Raw genomic sequence first — 25069 nt, forward strand, 5'->3', positions numbered from 1 at the left:
TGTTTAAGGTCTGAGCAGGAGCTAAGCCTGCTAACTTGCACTGTAGTTCCACAAACTGTTTAACTTTTGTTAAGAAACATCACAATCAGAAAAGGTCATTTTGCATTTTGTTTTTCTGTTCTTATTGTAAATTAAACAGTTTGTGCAGTTTTTACATTGAGTTCCTACTAAGCTTGGAGGGACCCCTGAATCTCACATACACAAAGCAGCATCCACTGATGCACATCCACTAAAATTCTGAGGACTAGGCACACTGACTTCTATCCAGACTGTAGTTTTGTGTAAGGAGTGAAAGAGTTTAGAAGAAAATTTGAGTAGTTTGTTTCAAATTAGGTAGAATCTTCACGTTGATTTTCTTTGTTAATGTTTTGAACTATGATCATTTATTATAATAATACATTTCAGCCTATCTGGAAACTACTGTACCATAACTGCTCTAGCCAAAGGGAAGAAGAGGATGCTATTCAGCCTCCTCATTTTTGGATTTGTGAATTTGTTTTGCCAAACTTATTTATATATTTTTAGAAGTTATAATATTACTTAATATTAATGTAGAGCAGGAGGAACCTCAGTGAAGTTTTTGCTATTAAAGAATTTTGAAACTAAAAAGGACAAGTAAAAAAGTCAATGTTTCTTTAACTTTCTTTTACCTGCTCTCTTTTGTTATTAGAAAGTCAAATTTTGCATTCCGTCCCACACATGCAAACCCCTTGTACCTAATGGAGTGGCATGACAGTTACCGAGAGGAATGGGCAGAGTGTTAGGAAATATTTGCTTTATGTTCAGTCTTAGCTCTGGTAATATTTTTTTCCCCTCCTCATCCTGCCTTTCACACAACTATACCTTTGTTTGTCAGATTATTGACTGCATTATAACTGTACTAGCTTGCCCAGACAGATTGTTTGAAAAGTTGTTTCTCAAGCATAGGGTTAAAAATGGGGAAGCAGAAGGGACGAAGGAGAATTATGCTGGGATCCGGCTGCAGAGCTCTCCTTTGCTTGGAATCGATTGGAAGGCAGTCGGATGAGGACTGACCGTAGTGTTTGTGAGGTAACAAAAAGCTACTGGATCACTGGTCCAGATCTAGGTCTGAATGACTGATGACAAAACAACCATTGTGTTGGCTGTTTACCTACATTAGTTGAATTATTGGTCTCTAATAGTGGACCAAATTCATTCCAGTTGGCCATGCTTGCTCACCTTCCCGGCACAGAGGTAAAGAAAGAAAATGATATACAGGTTGAGTGTTTCCAACCTGATAAAACATTTTTCTTGTTCCATTTCTAAGCTACTGTATAAGATATTTGTGAATTTTTATAGTGTTGGTTCTTGCTCTGTACTTGTTCTAGAAGTAAAAGATTTTAAATATGGTGCTAATCTTTGAAGTAATTTAACCTGACTCTGTATTAGCATAATTCAGAACCGTATAGGTAGGATGTGGTTTTTAAAATCTTTTCACAAAAATAGATTTGTCCTGCACTGACTTTATGTAGTGAATGTCATACTTATTGAACAAATATGTGTCTAGAAATAGCTGTAAGAAATAGTGTAGCTAAGTAAGCTGTCGAGTCTTTCTGTGGAAGTGTCTGTTCAAGCCAATGGTTATTATTCAAGTCATAATAAAGATATTTCCCAAATCATTTCAGAGCTGGGTCAGGGCCCATATCTCTTGGATATCAACAATGTCGTCACAATATGAAGAAGAAACAAAAGAATATTTGCTTTAGAATTTTTGAAACAATATTGTCCTGTCACAGGATGGTATTCCATTACTGCAACTTATTTTCTAACTACATTTCACCTTTACACACACATGAGTATTATTAATTTTTAACAGGTGTTGCTTGACATAAAACAATAATGGAATTTGCTTTTGAAAAATATTTAGAAATATTCTCAATTTATATAAAATTTATATTGTGAGTATAAATATTAATTTCCTTTCTTGAAAATGTGGAATCATGTCATTTGTTGAAGAAAACTGTAGGTTTTAGCTGTTTAATTTTTAACACAAGTGGATTTTTTGGTTTTATTCCCTCAGTGTTCCTTGGTGGCTTGTTTGTACACCAGGATATTGGTTTGGATTTGCCTTTGTGTAATTCATATACTTTTGATCAATTCCAACTCATGCCCAATTATATTACACTAAATTAACATAATTCAACAGATGTTGATATTTAAATGTTTTCTGGCATTCACATCTTGGACAGCTGTCTTAGAGCTTGGGGAAAAGGCAAACATTTAGAGTTAAATGCTGAACATATGCTTAAATTACTAATTAGAAACAAGAAAAAACAATGCATTATCCTTTCTGAGGACAGTAGGCCTCTACTACAGGATTTTTTTCTAGACACTCAGTTCACAAATAAAGTGTATAAGTGACTTGAGATGGGTGTCAAAACATGCATATTGCTGTAAGTTTTTATTTTCCATTGTGTTGGCTAAAATTATTCCAGTGTGGAGTTGGTTGTGTAGATTTGTAAAGCTCAGGAAAAATTTGGACTACTGTGTCTGAATGACACTTAACGTGCTGAAAAAGATAACAGAAAGGAACATATTAGGACATAGTATTAGGTGATGAGATAATGTAATGTGGCCAGGGGAAGATTCTATTCTTCTCATAATAGTATTGCACTAGGACTTTGAATAATATAGGTACATCACCCTTATGTTTAAAGTTATGTTGTGAACAGATTGCCATAGTATGAGAGGAGTTTGATAGAGTTGCATGGTTTTGTCACATCTGTTTAAGATTTAATAAAAGGGCCTCCAACATAGGAAGGATATGGACCTGTTGGAGGAAGTCCAGAGGAGGGTCACAAAAGTGATGAGAGGGCCAAAGCACCTCCCCTATGAGGACAGGCTGAGAGAGGTGGGGTTGTTCAGCCTGGAGAAGAGAAGGCTCTGGGGAGGAGGGGGCTACAGGAGAGATGGGGAGGGACTTCTGATCAGGGAGTGTAGTGACAGGACAAGGGGTAACAGCTTTAAGCTGAAAGAGGGGAGATTGAGATTAGATATTAGGAAGAAATTATTTACTGTGAGGGTGGTGAGGCAGTGGCCCAGGTTGCCCAGAGAAGCTGTGGATGCCCCATCCCTGGAGGGGTTCAAGGCCAGGCTGGATGAGGCTTTGAGCAACCTGGGCTGGTGGGAGGTGTCCCTGCCCATGGCAGGGGGGTTGGAACTAGATGATCTTTAAGGTCCCTCCTAATCAATAAGGTGCAGAGTACTTGTGGTTAATGTAATGTTTTTCACACTTGTGGAGGCAGATGAAGCAATCTGTTGCATAGATGATGTCTTTCTTTAGATGAGTCTGAAGAAAAGCTTTACTGCTTGTAAAGGATGTGGAGGAATGAAGTGTGGAACTAATTCCACCTGGATGATGTCTGAGGAAAGTGATACCAAGAAGAAATATGTATTCATTTTCATAAGCATTAAAAATTAATATGTATGCTGCATATACATTGTATTTCATTGTTATATTGCCATTTCTTTAGCACTGAATGAAAAGTTTTTGTAAAGGCTTTTAATGTATTTTGCAGACAAGACTAATTTGCAGCAGTATTCATCTACCACTCCTAGCCAAGAGAGAAGTCCTTTCAACACTGTCAACACTGGTGTTGGGAGGGGTGGGGGTGGTCTTTTCTGCAAACTCCAGAGAGTTAGCATGAGGAAATATGTATGAATTTGTGAATTATTTCACATATTAAAAGCAAAATCAAGCAAACTATAAAACAAGATTAAGTTTCTAACTGCTGGGAATGTGTCTCCTGATACTGCATATCATCCATGCTGCTTTTGCAGGTTCCATAAAAGCTCTGAACTCCTTCTAATTCCCTGAGAGGGTTTGATGGAAGTAGAGGTAGACCTCATGTACAGCCTGAGAATATGATCTCATTGTCCTATTATCAAATGTGGTTTTTCTCTGAAAAAAGAGGCTCAGGTGAGGAACTGTCCCCCAGGAATGCAGCTGTCAGAGTAGCTTTGCTGTAGACTGTGGTGAGCACTGGGGCATTTATTACACTGACTGTCTGGATTGCCATCAGGCACACATGCTTGAGGCGTGTTTCTGTGATGAATAACAAAACATTTCAGACATTGATTTGACCTAAAGTCAGGTAGATTTGTACTGACTGAGGTTTGTCTCAAAAGTTCTTAACAAAACCTTACTGGATTGCTTTTCAGCATTGCCCTATACCATAATACTAAGATGTGGAGTCTAAGTCTTCATTGTTGAAGCAACTTTCTTGTTCATTCTTATCTGTCTTCATCTACTTCTCAGAAATATTGACCTCCCAGTAGTGTCCTGTGCATCTACTGGGAGTGCACAAGCACTATACATATTTTACAAAAGAGTGTAGGTGCCTTCTTCAGAATGAACAAGGAGCCATCCCTCTCTAATTGTCCAAGGAGCACATACGTTACTGCATATGGTACTTTTCTCTGGGCGTTCAAAATGGAGGCTGCATCTGTGTTTTGACCAAGCCACTTGCTACAGGGGAAAGAGGAAATCTTTCCTTATAAAATTCCTTAGCCATTGTTTTTCTTATCTTTTTTTTCTGAAAAATAAATGTGCATTGCATTTTTAAGTGTAATATTATGAAATCATCATGCATCTTTTTCTGTGGCTATATCGAGATACATGCCAGAGGTAAAGATTAAAAGTATTCGTTATACCTAGGTATATTTGTTCCCAAATTTGCAGCTGGTATTTGACAGGATACCTTATGATTAAGGCCATACTTCTGGAGACACAGTCAAATGTAAGTGTAGAATTCTGTGTTCATCTTATCTAATTAGCTAATAGTGTGACTGGGCATTCAGAAATACATCTATAACAGTTTTTTAATGGTGTTTACCTCTAAACTGATCATAAATTGTTCCATGGACTCAAATGCTCTTGAAACCGTTGTCTGCCACTTGTGGAGATTTCAGAAGGTACAGTAAGAGTTGGTCATGCAGGCTCTCTTATTGAAGCACTGCTAATGGATGGACTTCCATTGGCCACCAGATAGAGCAGTGTCTGCATTTTAAGCCATGTAAGAAATGAGATAATCTGTACTACAGGTCCATTCTGTGTAAGGGTATGAGAACCATTTCTGTGATATTTTTCTGTAAAATGAACTTGAATAATGGGAGCTTTGCTCAGATTATTTTTTGGTTTTTGTAAAGTTGAGCTGTTCCACACATTTGGGTTTTTTAATCACTTTGTTGGCTTGCTTCTCTGTTACACAATTGTGAGCTCTGTTTTTTCATTTTTAGCTGCTGCTGTGAACATTGCTTCCCACACTCCCTACTCAGTTTCTGTTTATAAGAAATTGTGCAGTCATTTCAAGCTTAAACTGAGTCGTGGTCCTCACTGTGTTCTCTCTTCAGTCATACCCCCATTCATATCTGTGTTGTATCTATGTTTTAAGAGTGAGAACTGACAGTTTCAGTTAGATTTCCCCTTCAAAATAATTCTCTTAAGTTCCTTCTAAAATGCAAATCAATCAGCTCTTGCCTTATTGTAATATCTTGTGAAATATGTTCACTTACAAACTTTTATCAAGCCTCTATATTAGCTGAAGCATTCAGTAATGATAAAGTTGCAGAGTTCTACAGCCATCTGCAGAAAAAAAAAAACAGTGTGTCACTATTTAGTGTGGATTTGTTCCTCAGGTGAGAGAGGTGTTAATTGGAATATAACAGGTAGGCAAGTATTGATCATTACTGATTCATCTTAATTATGATGTAGAAATCAGGCTTCTTGAAAACATTATTGCATCATAATAGTATGCAGCATAGGATTTTTCCAAGTTAGAGAATAGAAATTTAATAAATACCATTAAACAAAAAAATACAGATTGTCCCACATCTGCTTTTGTTAGTAATAAGTACTTTTATGCATTTTTGACATGAGCAGAACGTAAAACCATCGCCTTTGTTACTTACAAATAAACTCAGTAATGTAGTATCATCTGTTAAGTGGTTTGACATTAAATATACTAAGGGACAAAATTAAGTTTGCCTTCAATGATGTACCATCGCCACAATTACAGTACACAAACTAAACACGCAAACATTTTTTCTTTAATACAGTAGTACCCAGAGTTCCCCCAAGTGACAGGACAATCTCGCTAGTTTTGGCCATTGTACTGGGGCATATGAAGCTACCTGCTATGTAACACCGTCTTCATTGCATCTTTCTGAAGAGACTGTGGAACAATTACTGAATTTGAATAGGGGGGTTTTTAATTTGGGAAAGGGCGGGAAGGTTGCATTTTGGTGAGGTTTGGGGGTTTTGTTTTGGGTTTTTTACGCATGGCATGATTGTGACTTATAGAAGTATGTAACAAACCAGAGAGCTAGAACTCATGTTCAGGAACATCTACTTTTCTCCACCCATTTTATTGTATTATCCTTCTCAGTGACTGGACTGGTGAATTTAGAACTCCAATAGCAGCAAAGGTTGTAACTACCGGTGAAAGAGTTGAGAACCACTTTGTGCATTCAGTTGCTCAGAAGGTGGGTTGCAGTTAAAGCAGTGCAGCTATAGGTTCCCCTACAGAATAGATGTTTATCTGGGGAATGTAACCAAGTGGTCCATTGCCTGCAAAGGTCAGGGTAGATAAAAATTTGGCATAGCCTAATGTCGTGGAGAGGTGAATGTGTGTAACAGGAGAAAAGAAACTCAACAAATGTATTTGCTTATTGAGCTATGAAAATTACAGGAAAATAGGTTGCATTGTGTAGGCATGGATAGAAATGTTTGGAGGGTTTAAAGTGCCAATTCTAGGCATGTTACCATAGTACAGGGGAATTACCTTGAAAAAAAGAAATGGCAGGGAGACTGCAGCTATTTGAGAAGGAGATAACAAAATTCCTGTCTGAGTGAATGTTCATCACAAGAATGCGTAGATGCTTGTCAATCACTTTACATGTCATGGTTTTGATAAAAGTATTTACTGTATCAAAACTACTTTTTATTGTGCTTCTTTATTATTTCAAGAGCTTTTCTGGTGTTACTGCCTTTCCCAGTCTGTCTTCATTTTTGGTCTCATCTTTACCACGTAGAAAGGAGAATCTAAACACTGTGCACAGGAGGAAAAACGAATGAAAATTGACAGTGGCTTTTCCAGAGTTTTTGTTTAATACGTTGAGGCATGACACAACAACAACAAAAAAAATCTTGGCATGCTCGTGTAAGTTCACACCAGCCTGGCTTTTGCAGCCCTCTGATTTCCCTCTGCCACAAGTTTGCCGCTGCTGTGACACTTGCAGGCCTGCTCGGCCGCGGTGCAGCTGATGCCCTGTCCATGCTCATATTTTTCTTGTTGACAGTGAGTGTTCTTGCCAAACGCCAGGGACCATAGTCACATCTGTTTGTCTCCCAAGCTTGTCTGAGGCTGCTTGGGAACACTTTTTATCCAGAGGGCAGCTTTAACTAGGCCTAATACTCTGAAAAGCCTCTATTTGTAAATGCATACAATGAGGCGACAAGTTCCTGTTGTCTTTCCTTAAAAATTATTCCATTTGACACTGCTTGCTCCAGTCCCTGTCACCAGCACGTCAAAAGCCAAGTTTTCAGGCAAGGTGGTCTTAACAAGTTTTATTTTTTCCCTAATAAAATGCCTAGCTTCCCTCCAGAGCACTATTTATAAATGATAGCTGGAAGCAGGCTAGGGGTAAGTAGAGAGAAGTCAGGCAAATAGCTTTCTTCCCTTCTGTAATCTCTGCTCTTCTGATTTAATGCTAAGAAACATAATGCTGAACTTAGCCTGATTGAGGGTCAGAGTTCTTCCCACTTAATAATACCCCCATTACAAGCATTTCAAAATGTACTGTGCAGCTTCAGAATAATACTTCATTTTGTCTAACCTGCCAGTTCCAGAGCACTGATAGTTCTTGTCTCTTCCTCTTAAGAAAGAAAAAAAAAAAAAAAAAAGACAACCAGCTTTGTTTTGCTGGTATCTGCATCGACAGGGCATATCAAATGTTAAGACCTGGTGAAAGCAAATGATGCTTTAGAATCACAGGTTAGCTTAATGTTTGATGTTAGTGGCCATACAACTGGGTTTGTCAAAGCTTAATTGGTGCTCTAGCATATTGTTATTTATTTGTGGCGTATAGAGTTTTCCACAACAACAAAGAAAAACCCATTCTCACCTTGGCTGGTGATGGGGTTGTTGTGCTCCGCAAAGGCGAATGATTCATTTATGCTGAAGGAACAAGGCTGCCTTTCAGACGTTCATTGATTTTAAATTAAAAAGTAACTGCTATGTTCTACATGAAGGGTGACAACAATAACAAAGTAGTCCTTACTTAGTGTTATTTGTTGCAACTCCATTCGGTGTGCCTGGAGGAAAAGTGGGGAGACCCCAGTACCATAATCTTACAGATCAATAATCTAGATATCTCAATGTAGTGTAACAGATAATCAATTCTGGGTAAAATAACTCAAACACTGCTAGCTGTTACTGCTGTAGCTCAGGTCTTCAGGTTCAACTGCCTGACTTTATTAATTTTTATCTTTCATCCTACTTGTATTCCTGGAGACTATCTCTCTTTTTCATTCGGAAGAGAAAAGGGAGACTTGCACACTGTTTAACATATAATTTACCACACAATTTATTCTGCATGTTTAATATCGATGCTATATAAATCTCTTAAATATTTTTTCTCTAATAATTGTTTCCCCATATTGTATGTAATTATTTATCTTCCTTATTGTACAATCATTTCTGGAAAGGTTACACTTGTTTTATTTCTAAATTCAGAACTGAAATTTACCACTGTTTTAATATACTAGTTCGACTCTGTTCAATCTATGGATGTTAAAATAGGATGCAATTTCAACTTGGAATTGCAAAAGAAAACTTCTCTTTTAAAAGAAAGATCATGAAATAAGTGTTGAAATAGGAGTTCACTAGGAGGTGAAGCTAGAGTGCACTTCTCTGTAAAAAATTTCTTGGAATATTTTACTATTTAAATGAAAGCATCATAGTACTTGTTAAATTTATCTTCTTCAAAAAAGTATGTAGAGGATTGCACATGGTCATCGTTTGTTATTCATTTAGAAGCAACACAGCTTTAAAAAGTTGATAAATGCAGTAAAGGATAAGTTATATATCCTCACTGAAGCCAGGTCCTGCAGGTGAGGTGTTACTATGCTACAGTAGACTGTGAGATGCAATTCTCAGCTTGTAAATTTATTAAAATTCACTACACTTCTGTGGTAAGAGTCACAGTTCTCAGTAACATTTATGGAAACACATTAAAATTGTGGAGTTTAGAAATTACTGCCTTTCCCCTGTTCTGTTCTAGTTCTTCCCAAAAAAATCCTGGCTTCATATATTCCATTCTACAGGCACTGTGCATTACTTTAAGAAAAATAACTATAATTGTCTTTTATATTCCAAAATTTAATATTTGGAAATTCCAAATTTACCCTTTTCGGTGGTACCTGACTTGTAATAGCTGGCTTTGATGCAATAAGATTTGCTTGTTTGCCATCCTCTGCAGCTCCACCAATTTTCCAGTCTCCAAGTGTAAGCCCGTAATTGTTTAATGAGTATACCGGATACTGTGCTTCTGTGTTATCATTCTCACAACTTGCCAGTGAATTAGAATAGGACAAATTGGTGTGCTACAAGTTTATTTCATGTACCTTTGAAGAGTTTACCATTTCATGTTTTCTCATTCATTCTTCATCTTTAAAAAAAAAAAAAAATTCTAATACTTTTCATGTAATAAATGTTTTTCTGACAGTCAGGCGTTACTAGCCAATTGAAAACCTACCAGCAGTATTGTGATCTCTTTAGATAATTAATCTTAGCTATTTTCCTGTCAGGAGCCAACAGTGTTTTTGTTTTATGTTGAGCTAGAAAGATTGCCAGTTTTGAAAATTAAAAAGCATTCCCGTTATATTATTCATTCCAGTAACAATTTATGATGCTGCATTTAGATACTGAGCGCTTGTCAACAAACATAATTATGCTTTGATATAAACAAGATTGGTGGCTAGACTGTGCAGCTTCATCTTGGTTGAGAATGTTTTGATATAGGTTCAGATTATACAAACTGCGTATTTATGTGGTGGTTTTCTTCCTTTGTTAATCGTTTTCTCCTATAATTACTTGCAGGCAAACCAGTGTACATTTAGGATCATTGTGCATGGGAGACATCAAACGGAGAAGGAAAGCTGCTCCCCTGCCAGGACCCACAGGTAACCAATTTCCCTGGGACAGAACACAAAACACAAGATGTTAAATCTCTAAATACAAAGCAGTAGGTCAGTGACCTGGGGAAATGCTTGATAAATTCAGTAACTATCCATATAACTTCAGATATGTGCTATCCTTATTTATTAACAGAGACTAAGAAATAAACAGGCTCTCTTAATTCTCCCTCAAACATTTCCATTTTCTAGTCCTTTGTAGCACAGCACTTCTTTAAAGAGAATAAATCTTTGTTCGTATACTGAGAATCACAGACGGTAAAGATTACTGCTTATGTCTGTTCAAGCGTTACAAGGTAGAAGACATGAGGTATCTTTATTCTGTGAGGAATGCATATGAATACTGTAAATATCCTGCGAAACAAAGATAGGATGTAAATTCTTGGGCAAACAATTGAAAATGTGGAAATAAGGCTGTGAAACAGCTTTAAAATTAGTGCTGTAGATTAAATAGGAAGCACTCGCAAGCACTTTTCTGAAAGATTTTTACAGATGCGAGGTCACAACCATTGGATGCATTTTGCTGATGTCACAGCTGTGAAATGACTTTTTCAATACTTAGCAGTGATTTATAGGAGTCTCATCAGTTTGTATTAATTATATATGTGCATACTGGAAGGATTAGATTGTGTGTGTGTGCCTGTGTGAGACTTGTTATATATTGCTAATATGGAAATCTGGATTGCATGTCCTAGTCATGTACTGATTACTATAGCAGTATATGCAATACATGCAGTTCTTCAAATATATTCTAAATGGATGTCTTCAGAGAAGCCTAATATTTGTATTCCAACTGAATTCCCCCTCCTGAAAGTTCTTTGTTTCAAACCTCAGTGGCAGAAACAGACCAAGAATAATATTAAAAATGTTATTAAAGCACCTTAGTGGCAACAGTATGGAAAAAGAGAATGTATGGGTCAGCTTGTAAGACTCTGAACATATGTGAAGTGAGAGAGAAAAATACTTAATGGCTGGAGAGAGAATAATATAATTATTTCTACAAGGTGATTTTCACTTCACAACTTGCAAATACTAGAGGATGTCATTTTCTACTAGGAGGGTATGAAGTATCATGAAATTCATTTTATTATTCATTTTACCTTGGGCTTTCAGCGTTCAGTATTTTATTTTACAAGCTGGCTCCTCTGCATAACTTTGCAAAGCCAATATTTTGATACTAAGGCAAATATGTTATGTGCTCATTGAATGGTACGTATCTATATATTCACAATTTTAGAGGTTGTTCTGCCCCCAGAATTTGCCTTGACACAGAGAGTGACAGAATAATGGTGGATAAAGGGATCATATGAGTTACCTTTTAACTAATATGTGGGGTTTTTCTCTTCAGGTTCAAGGTAATATTTTCAATTTTGTTCTGGGCAAGAGGATTGAGAATTTTTCTGTGGTCTTAAAAGGTTTTTTTCTGCGTTTCATCATTGTAAATTTTTAAGGAAATAGAAACTTTATTAAACTTTGAGTAAACTTGTACATATGTGTAGATAATGTATAACACTATAAATTGTTACAGCTTTCACAAAGGTTAACCTTCCCACAGCTAAGTTATTGTTTATCTGTCACAGGCCTTCTTTGTTTGTCTTTGTCCGTGTTTCATACCATTTTATGAAAGAAACAAGGTTTCCTTTTAGAATGGAAATATATTTGGAAATTCGGATTGAAATGAAAGATCACTATTTGATTATTCTCCTTTCAGTAGTTTTAGTTGGCTATGATATAGGGACAGAATGACTCAGTTTTATATAGAAGAATTTGTAAGTTTTTTCTTTTAAGAAAGCACTAGAATTTTATATTTACATGAACAAAAGTTGGAAATGAAAAGAAGCATTATGTTAACAACTGTCTGTATTTAACATTATAGCAAAACCCAAAAGGCTGTCTATAAATGAGTCGTTAACTGCAAATGTTTTCTTGAGCTGTATGTGCTGCAAATTAGTAAAGTTTCATCTAACATGAGCCAATGATTGAAAAAAGTGTTTTCAAAATTCTTGTCTGCATTTTTTTGAATAAATTACCTTGGTAGATTAATTCTTGTGGAACTCTGCAGTGTTGAAAATGGTCATGTATATGCTTAGGTTCAGTAGTACTGAAGAGAATGACTGGTGATCCTAATGAAGTATCCAAAGGTGTTCTCTGGTTCTGAGTCTCACAAGGGTAGCACCTGCTACTTTCAGACATCTTACAAAGCCATAGACTTCTGTAGCAAGCAGTGTTATTGGTTAAACATTTATTAATTGTGACAAGAACACCCAATTTATTTCAGTACTCCAGCTTATTTACTGCTCTTTCACCTTTGTATTTTGTATTGAAAAAGTAAAATGAATATTGATAGAGTTAGATATTGATTTCTAAGTTTATGGCCTGTTCTCAGCCTTGAGTCAAAGTCACATACCAATAGGTTTGTGTATCTTGGTAACAAAGGGTGTAGATTTACTTGTGTGGCAATGAGAAACTATTGAAGCAAGAAAGTATGAGCAACATGGAGCGTTTTGTAGTTTCAAAAATGTAAATTGCAAAGGTGTAGAAAAGCTGTGTTGAAAAGCAGTGAAGAAAGCGGTAGATAATATAGGTATGGATTGTTAGGAGCTGACAGTACTGAGACAGGATTGTCCTATTCTGCCTTTTTTACTAAGATACATTTTCTGGTTTGTGGATGCTTGATAGAGCCCAATCTGTGTGTTACTGACCTTAAACACTTAATTAGTTTATCAACTAAAACAAGATACTAGTAAAAATTGTTTGCTTCCTATAATTTCTTTACCTGAGTGGTGGAGCTATTTCTTATGACACCCTGACGTATTTCATTGCAGCAATACAGTGCCCTCAAGTTTTTATAAGAACTTCTTAGACAAACCAATACATTATCATGGAAATAGCCCTACCAAAACTGGTTCCAGTATTAATTAAACCAATAACAAAACAATAAGAAAAAATAATTTGTATGCAAGACAAAAAACATGCTCTGCAAAGTGTTGTTACTACTTGAAACACGTGCATTGGGAAAGTTTACAGTAATTTCAGTCTTAGATTACCTATTTTAAATTTCATATCAAACCAGTAGATGCTACAGAATTTTGAATGCCGTGTTTGTACACTGAATATGCATTTACATCAATTCCTTTCCTATTGACTCTGTTGTCTTCTGTACAAGCTTTTTTCTCAGCTCCTGTTAAATCCCCAATACCTTTTAGATTCTATTTCTTCTTTTTTTGTTAATAAGAAACATCTACATCTTAAATGTTGGGGAAAATCATCAAATTCTGCTTCACATCTGCAGGATGCTAATAATTTACAGAATGTAGAAAGTTTCATTCAGAACAAAAATAAAGGTTTTGCTTGTGGGCTTTGTAAATAGTCATTTCTATTTGGCAACAATCTTTTTGCTCTGATGTTTACATACCATTGGTTTACAGTCTGGAGCAGTGGTGAAAACCTGCAAAAACTAATTTTAAAAAGAGAAAGCTGTTTGTAGTTAAAATACAGAGAATGTACATCTAAAATATATAAATTATTGTGCATGTTATGGGCCCTTTAATACTTATATTTTGCAAAAGCAAATTTCAGACGTCATTTTCTTTATCTAGTTGGCACATTGCATGCTACACTTCAGGCTGGTGCTGATTGAAATGACCAAGTTGAAAGTCTCATTTTAAAGAATGTGTTTTAATGAAAAATATGACAGATTCTTAATTACAGCAGAAATACTGAGCACTGCTATAATGCCATCATGACTCACTTTAACAAGGTAATCAAAAGGGTACATGTTTTCATTCCTTTTAAAAAATTGCCAATGGAACAGCTAAGCAAACTATTTTGCTGATGCTTAATATGTCAGTGATTAAAAATCAGACCGGAATATCTGCAGTACCAAAATGATGATTTGAAAAAGATTGTGATTACACTGTGATAACAGGGGTGGCTGAGGCTAAGTTTGTGGTGAAGGTCAGCTTAGTGAGATAGTTGCAGAGACTTTTGTGTACTTGGATGAACTGGCAGTAAATTTCCAAAACTCTAGAAAACTGTTGTATGCCTCCTTTCTTTTTAGCTTGGTTCACTGCTTTTCTACCTACTAAATGTACAACTCCCTAAACAGGAAGCCCTTTTCACAGGGCAATACAACATTGGCATGTGTTGTGAACACTTTCCCTTATTGCATTGCACTAGTTCTTATCCTTAGTCTACCAAAGTCCTTTCTGGCATATACAGCGTATCTGCTCAGTTCTCCTGCCTATGGATACTCTTTTTTGGGTGGTTGGTTTCTGCAGCAGATTAAATTTTAGGGACTACTTTGTTTCTTTTTTTCTCCTACTATATTGTCTCACTAAATCAGTTCAGAAATTAAATGATCGCAGACTGCCATCCAATATTGGAAACAGCTGTCCCTTCAGAGCAAAGAGTTTTCATATTGAGCTTGAGGTCATTGGTTCAGGCAGGGCCCCTTCACACCAGAGTAAGGAGATGAGTTCAGTAACAAACTTCAGAAGAAAAGGTCCGCAATGTGACAAGAACCAAGCTTATACTGAGAATTTGTTGATGGATTTCATGTGATCTAGAGAGAAGACCATGTTCTTCAGCCTATATATATATAGTCAATAAGAAACCTTCAGGTTGGTACAAGAAGACTGTACTTGGCTTTTCTAAATGCTGTCATCTTCTGAAACGTGGAAGGTTCAAAAATAATCCCCTGAATTACTCTGGGAGTATCTCCTAAGGTAGCTGTTTCTTTCTGATTGTGGAAAGCATTCAAATTGCCTCCACTGGGAGTTGGACTTGATCCCTATGGGTCCCTTCCAACTGGAGATATTCTATGATTCTATGGATATTTTTGGACTTTCAAGAATCATAAACCAGCTTAACAGAGAATATCAGCAGTGAGAGCATCCTTAATATATAAGAAATTTCTGCTCAAAAAAGGCCAAACCAGATCCTTTTTTTCAAGTTCCAAAGGTATGTCTTATTAGACAGTTGCAGGCTTGAGGAACAGCTTTCCATGAAAGCAAGAGGTGTTGGTATGGAGACTCATCCTCCAGGTCCGTTACGTGCTCTGCAAGTTCTGCTCGTTCTCCACCAGGTACCACAATAAAGGGGTTCCCCACAGAGAGGAGGCATCTGCATTTTAGAACCAGTTTGTTAGAACCATCACCTTTTTCAGATGGTCTGATGTACATTGTGCAGTTTTGCTAGAACTCAACCAATAAAAGCGGTACTTGATATTTCTGTCAGCCTGTTTTAGGTTGGTAATACCAAAGGACTTTTGTTAACCAGAGGAGGTTTGGGAGTTAAAATACACAAGGAAGAAATACATGTAGTTTTTTCCCCAGTCAGTGTAACTTCTTATCCCAGCTCTTCCCAATAACCTGGGATGGTGGTGACTAGTTTTTCTCTCTTCTGAGGGAACAGGGAGCACTGCTGCAAATAGGCTGTATATTATGCAAAAATCACTTTTCTTAAAGGTTTGCAAGCATGTGATTTACTTTTTGAATAAGGAAGGAGGCCTATGCATAAACCTAATAGGTTTATACAGGTTTTTGCCACTTCAGAGGAATAAAAATAACTGCTCAAGATATGAGGCAATATTTTCATCATGTGAGAATATAAAATTCTTTGGTCAGGTTTTCAGTGCAGGCAGGTTTGGATTTCTGTTTTCTGTCTTTCTCTAAAATCTTTTGCTATTGGTGGAAAAGTTTCTGATAACAGGTATCTGTAGATCCTTTTCAACCCATATACTGACACTGCCAATGTTAATGTAATAACTAAGATTTACATTCTGATGCCTTCATTACTGATAGAGGGATCACAGTGAGCATTGTCTGTGTAAATAAATAGGCAAATGGTTATTTAGCATGTAGTAAACGATATGCAGATGTATTTGCCTAGTTTTAATGACTTAATCTTCATTTTTAAATTAAAATAATTTGATAAAGATACTACTCCAACCACATAGGCAAAGAGTAGGCAACAGAAGTGAAACTTTACCTCCAGTATCTTGGCAATCCATCCCAATTTGTGCTAGGGTCAGATAGAGCTACTGTAATGTGCGTAGTCCTAATATCAGTTTAATCCTCAAATTTTGTGCTGAAATTAACAATAACCATGCTGTACGTTTGCAGAGTATTACGTTAATTTAAATTCTTTCCCTGTGGATTTCAGTGTAAGGTTACAAGACTTTTTGAAAAGTCAGGGAATGCTTGTCAGAAGGGAGTGATTTTGCCAAGTTTTGAGGGGTTTGAGCAGAACTTGGGAATGGTCCTTAGTGAGAATTCTGCTTCAAAAATGTCGTCCAGTGACTGTCTGCAAGACAAAGCGTAAAACTGACTCCCTTTGGACCCAAGTATACAATCCTGGGTATTCAAAAGATTCCCCTGACAGAGGGATAAATCGAAATCTAATAATTCCAACTCTTTCCAGCCAATTTTAGTAGTAATAAAGACTGAATGGGTGAGAAGTTACACTTTACACAGAGTGTAGTCCAATAAAGCATGGAAGGACAAGAGCAAATCCAGTTCCAGGTGATCTATGATACTGGATGACCAGTTGAACCTAAAGTTCAGTGTCTCAGTTTTCATTAGTGTGTGGATTTATGCTTATGTATTCAGGAGGGTTGAAAAGGGATTTAAATCTAGAGTCTATGCTGCAAGAAAGAATGCATTTACCCATGCCGCAATTATGCAGCAATTACCCCTTGCAGTGGGGCGTTAGGAATGAAACCATGGCAGTGTGGGTGGTAACAAAGCTCTGTTGTGGATGCTGGGCAAATATGGAGGTTTCCAACACCTACTGAAGTTACAGCTCTATCCTCTCTGCTGTATTTCTCTCTACTGGCTAGAATAAAACACAGTGCAAGCAGACTCACCTGAACTATAATCATTCTAACGTTATTTTTTAGACACAGTCCTAGATAACTCGACGTGAAGGATATATAAAAATCCCGTATGAAAGTGCAATCTCAGATATTCAGCTAAATAATATGGCATTTTCGGAACTGCTTTTTTTTTTAAAAGATATCCAGCCATAGTATACTGGATTTTGAAAACCACTGCAGGTACTGATTTTGAAAATCACAGTATGACTGTCAGCTATGCTCATGATGCTGACTGTCAATTATCCAAAACGGTTTTAGAAATGTAAACATCTAGGCAGTCTGATTCCCATTTTTCTAGCTCGAGAGAGCTGGCATAAAAAGACACACTACAGCAATGTATTCTTCTGATTACATTCCTTGTAAAATTGTCTTGTGTATCAGGATCAGTCCCTACTGTTCTGAGCTCATCTGTCTAGTGAGGAGTCAGAAAAGAAAAAGAATAGATGGAATATTAAATGCTTTCAGAAAATGAGGGGGAAAGTGCACTAGCTTTTAAAGTGAAGCAGCATGTATCGTTTCTCCTTCCATTGGCTGTTTATCCAACATCAATACAACACTTTAGGAGCCAAATTACTAAACAAGCTGCCAATTAGGCTTGCAGTCAGCTGGATAGATTAGTGGCTAAGAGAGGCAGATACAAGATTTTCATCTCTTGAGCCAATTACGCAAGTGAATTACCATCCACAATGCTCTGTGGAAGATTTGAGGTAGGAAGACTGACTCTGCTGTGATAGACATAAGTGAGATCCAGGGTAGGGGGTAAGGGTTAGCAGGCCATGTATTGCAAAAATTACCCAAGCAAAAAGAGATCCTTCTAGGAAAGGATTTAAAGGATTTAAGGCTGCTGAGAGCGATAGAAGAGGAAATAATAGTTGTGGTATGCTCTGCAAAGGCATTGCTGTTGTGCTCACAAGTCTTAATCATATGAAAGAAAGATGAAAGGCCAAGACTAGATTTATGTACAGTGTCATTTTCTCAGAATGGTTTAAAAAACTGGTTTATTAACATCAAAATAATTCAGTGGCCAGAGATTAAATTACTTCAATATGCCTTCATTTGTTTCTTACAACTGGGGAGAAAAAAAAAATTTTTTTTCAACAACATTTTCTTAAGTGAGGGTTATTTAAGGGATTGAACCTGGCTGTATTCTGATTTTATTCACCCCAGGATAAACCAAACGTGCTTGATGTTAGTCTTATCCAGCAATTGGACCATACAAAAAAAATTGTCACAATAGTGGTTTATGGGGTCGCAGTTCCTTTATTATTCTGTAATAAATGATAACTTAATTGGTGAGCTTTTAAGTTTTTTTCAAAGCATTTTGGAAATAAAATGGATCTGTCAGATCAAAACTCTGCATAGGCTCATTTGTTTAGATGCTGTACACTGGTGTAACATTGTTTCTTAAATATGAAGCAAATTTAAAACCTGAACTTTTGCAAGCTGTTGTATCCAAAAATGATTAAACAGATGTGGAGCCTGCAGCAGCATTAGACCTCTGATCTGATTTTAGCTTACAGATGGAATTAAATTAATTCATGGCAATCACTGTAAAATCAAGGGTATGGCACTGAATGCTAGTGTACTGTTTAACCAGGACATACCTGTCTCAACAGCTGTTAAGAAAAAATTACATAACTTTGTTTTTCATTGAAACTTGCCTTTACTGCCATCATAAATATCATACCAAAATTAAATAAATGTGATGAGCGTTTTGGTTTCCCCTTCCCAGTTTTTCCCCTTTCTACTCATAGGTTCCATATTCTGTGTATGTAAGGTCATATAATATGTGTAGACCTTGAAGTGTCTCTGTTCATATGCACAAAGGTTTGAGGACTGGCCTTTTTTTTTATTTTAGTTGGCAGTGTTGCAAAGAGAAGGAGCGTAAGTGAGGGTATTTTACCGTTCTCTTTTCAAGCAAGTTATTGTTCCTCAGTGTTTGCTCCTCACTTGTGTAATGGCAGCCACTTCTACGTGCAGACTATTCATCTGGTAGATCAGAAACCAAGCTGTTACAGTTGCTAAAAACATTTTTAGTCTGCAGAAAGAAAAGGCTCTGCACAGGAGATTTCTACAAATTATTAGTACAGAGGCTTCCTGATAACTCCTGGAATCCCACAAAGCCTCCTACAGCAATGGACTTAGAAAAATGTACCCCTGCTTTTTTTTTTTTTTTCTTAATCTGATTCTGCGTAGTTATTTTTTGGGGGACGGTGCATCGGGTTGATTTTGCTCTTGCTCCTGGGTGGGTCGAGACTGAACACATCCCAGAAGTAGCGCAGCCGTTTTCAGGGCCAATGTGCTTGGACCATTCTCTCTAACAGGCCCCACTGGCTAGTCCAAGAAGTGCCATAGGCATGAATTAAAAACTGAACTTGAAGATGAATATTGCAAGGACAATTACTGTTTTTAATTAGAAAGTAAAAGCCCAAAGCACAGGAATGGGGGTCAGGGGAATAGCACACAGTGTAGCATGATTTTTAAGAGCTCTCTCCTGTCATGCAGTCAATCAGCAATGCAATTTTTTTTTTCCTGTTGCTGATTGGTCATGGAATGGAGGGAGAGGGCAATACCACCATCTGTATTCTTCTGACTCAAGTGAAATATGTTGCATTACAGATAAAATTTTCAAATTATGGGTGAAAATTGCAGGAATATAAAAGACATACAGATAGTATTTATATGAAAAGTGACAATAGAGTGTAAGAGTGGCCTGCTTTTTAAAAATATTTTTCACAGTTAAAATAAAAGCTATCCATATTCACCTAATTTGCAAAGAAAAGTAATTAGTCAATTAGTAATATAGCCAAGTTGGGTGCATTTTTGGTTTTTCCTTAATCTTGCTGCAATACAAAGCCTCCAAACACATTATCCTTTGGACAGTGTATGCTATTTGATTGTTGTCCCAAAAGTGGGTTGTAAAGCCAAGTTTATGGTGGTTTCTGCTCTTTCTTTTTCTTTTTTTTTTTTTTTAATCTGGTGACATATAAGAATAAAACAGAGCTCTTCAGGGGAGGTTTCAGTCTTCTCTAACAGGAGATAGAGAAGTATGTACAGTGGAGGGAAAAACAGCTATAGCATACATTCTAGAAATACAAATGTGTCTTTAAAAACAAAAAGTATTCCAGTTATCCTGTCAGTCACAGGGAAAAAAAAAAAGGTTGAGCTGCTTCAAAAAAATACCAAAAATAGAAACATCAGTTTATTGAATAACATGTTAGGGTACAGATTGTTCTTTCTTACCTCTTTTTTGTGAGGTTGCCCTGGCTGTCTTGAGAACTGAAATTCATACAGAAAGGTACAGGAAACAGTCCGTGGGTTTTCTCCCCAGAGAGACTAACAAAAAAGCTGTTTCCATTGTCTCAGGCTATGCCTTGCATGCCATTCCAGCAGCACCGCGGTCTTTGCCTCAGCAGTGTTATGAATGGTTTAATATTTCCAATTCTTAGATGTCATGAAATACTCTTATCCTTGCTCTTTCCTGCTTGGCAGATCTGTTGGGTCTTTATTCCTTTTTAAGTTGCTCCCTTAATTGTTCCACAGACATTCATTGAAGTGATGCCCTGTTTCTTTACCATCACTTGTTGTGAAAAGTGGACCAAAAAACGCTTCCAGGGTTATACCTGTGAGGTTTACCGGAACTTTTGTTGAACAGTAGCCTTTTCTAAAAAAAATTTTGAGCTAGAAAGTGTAACTAAGGAGTTTGCAAAGCCTGTGTTGTGTATGCCAGGCAGTGTCAGGGACTTGTCTGTATGAAAATTGCCTCTGCCTGTGGGGGCTGAAAAGAAAGGAAGTCTTGGACGTGGAATTTTGTGCTGGTCAGTTCAAGAGGAACCCTCTTGGGGACTGGAGGCTGCTGACTTAAAAGCCTTTATTTTAAGCCTGGCATTAAGCACAGCTTCAAACCTGTGTTAAAGGACGCCGTCTCTCAATGCCTTTCCCTTTTTCTTTGACTCAGGAACTGAGATACTAGGAAGCTGTCTACCTTTTATGTAGCCAGAGTTTTACTGAGAGTTAGTGGATAATGCTGAAGGTGCTGTAAATTCATTGTCACAGTCATCATGAGGTTTTTAACCTTGCATTTTGAACTTTTATCTTTGTAGGGCTTTGCTTTATATATATATGTGTGTGTGTGTTAAATTAGGCTTTTCAGAGGTGCACATTCAACTTTTCTTGTTCTTCTTTAGGAAGTTAATATAATGATGAGCCAGCTGCTTGTCAATGGTAAATTCTTGATTGAATACTTTGTAGTCTTCAAAAACACAAAGCTGTAATCTCCTACAATATTTTTCAAAAAGTAGCAGGCCAGAATAGAAAGTTAAACAGATAATATTTGAAGCTGAGCACGTGGTGGATTTTTTTTGTACTGTTGTCAGGGGGGAGGGAGATGTTGATCAAAGCAGAAAACAAAATCCAACCGCCTACTTGCAACTTGTTTCTTTATTTCAAAGCCTTCAACCCTTTTTAAAATGGTTTATATGATGCAACTTGCTAAGTTTTACTGCAGATTCTTGAAATAAATATCATTTGTATCCCTCATGCAGGACAGTTATATGTGGGAAGGCTTATCCATGCATCATCTCCAAACTCTAGCTTGAGGAGTTTGGTTGATGAGGGAAAAAAACAGCTTTGTTACTTCATGATGTGCTCATGGAAAAAAAAAGAATCTGTTATTAAAAAAATGAATGTTATATTAATACTTGTGATCCTGATTATCTTTTCTGCAGTGTGTGTGCACAGCTTTTCTCAAAGATCTCAATGGTATGGAGAGAAAAGTGTAACCAACACTTAATGGCATTGAAAATACCAAATTAAAGTGGATGTACATTGCAACATTCAGTAAAAGAGAAACTGAGTAAAGGTGTAGTTGAATTTCAGAATAGAAGACCACTTATCTGTACTGTTTCTGTAGCAGCTGTAATTGTTTAATTATAAATGATTTATTGTGTTTTGTTGAAAGAGATCTTGCGCATTGTTAAATATTGGTGAGAATGAATGGAAAGGTGATCATGATACTATGATGTGCCTTGGCTTAGTAACTGTATAGGACAAGAAATTCAGGCAATCTTGCTGATGTGTTGGTAGCCTTTTGCAAGCGATGCATGGTCTTTGAGACTTATGTAAAATCCACTGTGTTGGAATAGAAAAGATCTGTGACAATATTTGTCGTACTTAAAAGCTGAGGAAGTCTTTAAAAACCTTAAAAATAAAGCAAAGCATAAGACTGTATTATTTACAATCATATGCAGTCAGGAGGTCAACATGTGCAAAGACAGCCTGTTCTAGCAACCTATTAGATGAATTAGGAGAATAAGAAGGTTTAAAGCTTTAAGGGAGATTATCCTGCTCTTCTCCACATGGCAGGCAGTGCTGATTAATGCTGTGTGTTTCTTTAATCTCAGGGTTTGTAGGTGAAAACACCCAACCAATCCCAGAAAACAACATTGGAAACAGAATGCTTCAGAGTATGGGCTGGACCCCTGGGACAGGCCTTGGACCAGACGGCAAAGGGATGGCAGAGCCCGTACGAGCCATCCAGCGCCCAAAAGGACTCGGACTTGGATTTAGCTGACAGAAATGCACTCTGACTGCCCAATAAAAATAAAGCTCAAAATTAATTTTAAAAGACAAAAAAAAAAAAAGAAAGAAAGAAATTGCAAACTTACTTGTTGTGATAAGCAAATCCTGTTATTCTTCTCTCAAAGATCACTGAGGTCAGTGTGCTCCACATTAGCTACACCAGCTGCAAGGTACAGCCACGGTGACAAGAACCGGCATTCGAGTCTAACTTTATAATGGTGCTAAAATGTACAAAAACTTCTACTTTTTTATTTTCTGTGGTCTTAAAGTTTGTATTAAGCTTAAAATACAGTATATTCACTTTTTTTCTTAAAAACTTCTGACACAGCAGGTTTTAGTATATAAGCAATTTTTTGGGGGTAAGTATAATTTCATCTCGAGCATCCTGATAAGATTCGTCAAGGAAAATGGAACTTTTTGCAGCTATTGTGTTTTCCCCCTCTTCAGGCAAAGTTTCCAAACCTGGTGTTTCTAGTGTTTAACAGTATTTGAAGATAAGCTGTCATTTTGCCCATAAGATATACAAGTTTCCCACTGGAAGGCGATATGATATGCAATTTTGTATAAGAGCATGAAAAATGGCTTTGTTGTCATAGGAATACCATTCCAACACTATTATCTGGCAATGTGTCACTGTCTTCCACATTCAAGCTCAAAAGTAAAGCTTTTATACTTGTTTTTGCATTTATAGGGTTATCTTTTTTCAGCAACAATTTTTAAAAAGTTAACGTTTATTCTGACTTTGGATTTCCCTTTATATTAATAATCCTCAGTGTTTCCACATGTAGGAATAGTTTAAGCTTTGAACCAGGAAGTTGTATCTTGAAGATGACTGTCTTTCAGTGTTTATATTCTGTATTTTGGCATATTTTAAACAATGCAGTGTTCAACATCGTGTTATCATTTGGCTTGTGATCGTACTGATGCCACAACCTTTAAGGATCATGAACAGAAAAAGGGCAAGGAGACACTGGATTAGGATGGAAGAAAGGAAGGAAAAAGATACTTTGATGGCATCTTGCAAATCTAAGCCAGCAATTTAAAATCAAGAGGGATCATTAAGTGTTTTAATCAGTATCCTAATGTATCTAATGTCAGCAGAAGCAATTTCATTAAGCACCAACCAATCAAGCTCCTAGGGTACTTACTGGTCTGCAGTATAAAACAAATTCCACTTTAAAATTAAATTTACAGGGCTGAAGGAAACTGTTGTTCAGATGGTCTAAGGAGAAAATCCTGCCACCCCTGTAGTAGCTGGCAATATTTACCCTGACTGCAGAGGGAACAGGATTTGATTCTCCAGTCTTTTTTTTTTTTTTTTTTTCCCCAAGAGGGGGATCTCTCCCCTTCTTTGCTCCCGAACTGCAGAGAAAAATACATGCCTCCTGATACTTGCAAAGATATTTCCTTAGAATAAAAAGAGCACAGCTTCCTTCATGTGACTGTGAAATATAGTAATGAATTTTAAGAAGAGTTTTTATTGGTTCTCTTTTTCTTTCAACTTCACCCATTTTTTTGAGAAAAATAATACTAGGAAAACAAGAAGTAGCAACATTATAGCATTAAATTTGCTTCAAAGAAATATTCAAGCTTTCCACTGTGAGTACTGTTGGTTTGGGAACATTCTTTCACCATATATACAGTGTAGAGTAAAAGGTTAGTACCTGATATTGTTTTTAATGATAGCTGAATGCACATGTTCTCTGAGTTTTGGGAGAACTATTTATTGCTTTTTAAATACTTGATATGATTGTGTGGTTTTCCTTTTGAAATGATAAGAAGTTTTAAACAGACGTCAACACATATACTTTTTATTGGAAGGTTTTGGGACCTTGTGAATTCACCACTGCAAATATCTCTTGCACAACTAAACTAAGTTAAATACATTCCATATCCAAAGAATTTCAGGGCCACATAGTTGCAACAGGCTGAGAGCCTGGCATTCTGCAGCTAACAGAGGTGCCTGCTTCTATAAGTGTTATTTACAGTAATTAATTTGTGCCATGCAAAGTGCTACTGAAGGCAAGTGAATTCTAGAGACCACTTGGTATTGTACACCACAATCAGAAAATACTTAAAATAATTTTCATATGAATTAAGGACAGAAAGTGAATCTTTAGGTTCTGGTTGTTCTAGCTCTTTTTGCAAAACTGTAAAGGAATATTCATTCTCTGTTAAAAGTCCTTTGTTATGCTTTGGTTACAACACCTGAGTATCTTGGGCTGGAAATTCTAAGTATGGCACATATAATGCTTGTTTGAAGTATTTCTGTAACAGTAGTTCCTCAAGAAATCAGTCTGCAGCTCCAAAAGTACTTGAAAATGTTTCCTGTTTTAAAAAGATAAGAGGGAAGTCATGGATACATGCTGAGAGAAAGCTTCTTTATCCATTCAACT

At 36.7% G+C, this 25069-nt stretch overlaps 1 protein-coding gene across 1 annotated transcript in view; it reads left to right on the forward strand.

Annotated features, from left to right (window-relative positions):
• Nucleotides 1-22665, forward strand: part of GPATCH2 (G patch domain containing 2) — a 105980-nt gene extending 83315 nt beyond the window's left edge. Inside the window, exons 8-9 of the mRNA XM_010073406.1 lie at nt 10122-10204; nt 22496-22665. Of these exons, the coding sequence (XP_010071708.1) occupies nt 10122-10204; nt 22496-22665 (253 nt within the window). The remainder of the gene's footprint in view (nt 1-10121; nt 10205-22495) is intronic.
• The last annotated feature ends 2404 nt before the right edge of the window (nt 22666-25069 follow it).

The sequence above is a fragment of the Pterocles gutturalis genome, unplaced genomic scaffold (genome assembly GCF_000699245.1).
Source record: "Pterocles gutturalis isolate BGI_N339 unplaced genomic scaffold, ASM69924v1 scaffold15137, whole genome shotgun sequence".
Lineage (NCBI taxonomy): Eukaryota > Metazoa > Chordata > Aves > Pterocliformes > Pteroclidae > Pterocles > Pterocles gutturalis.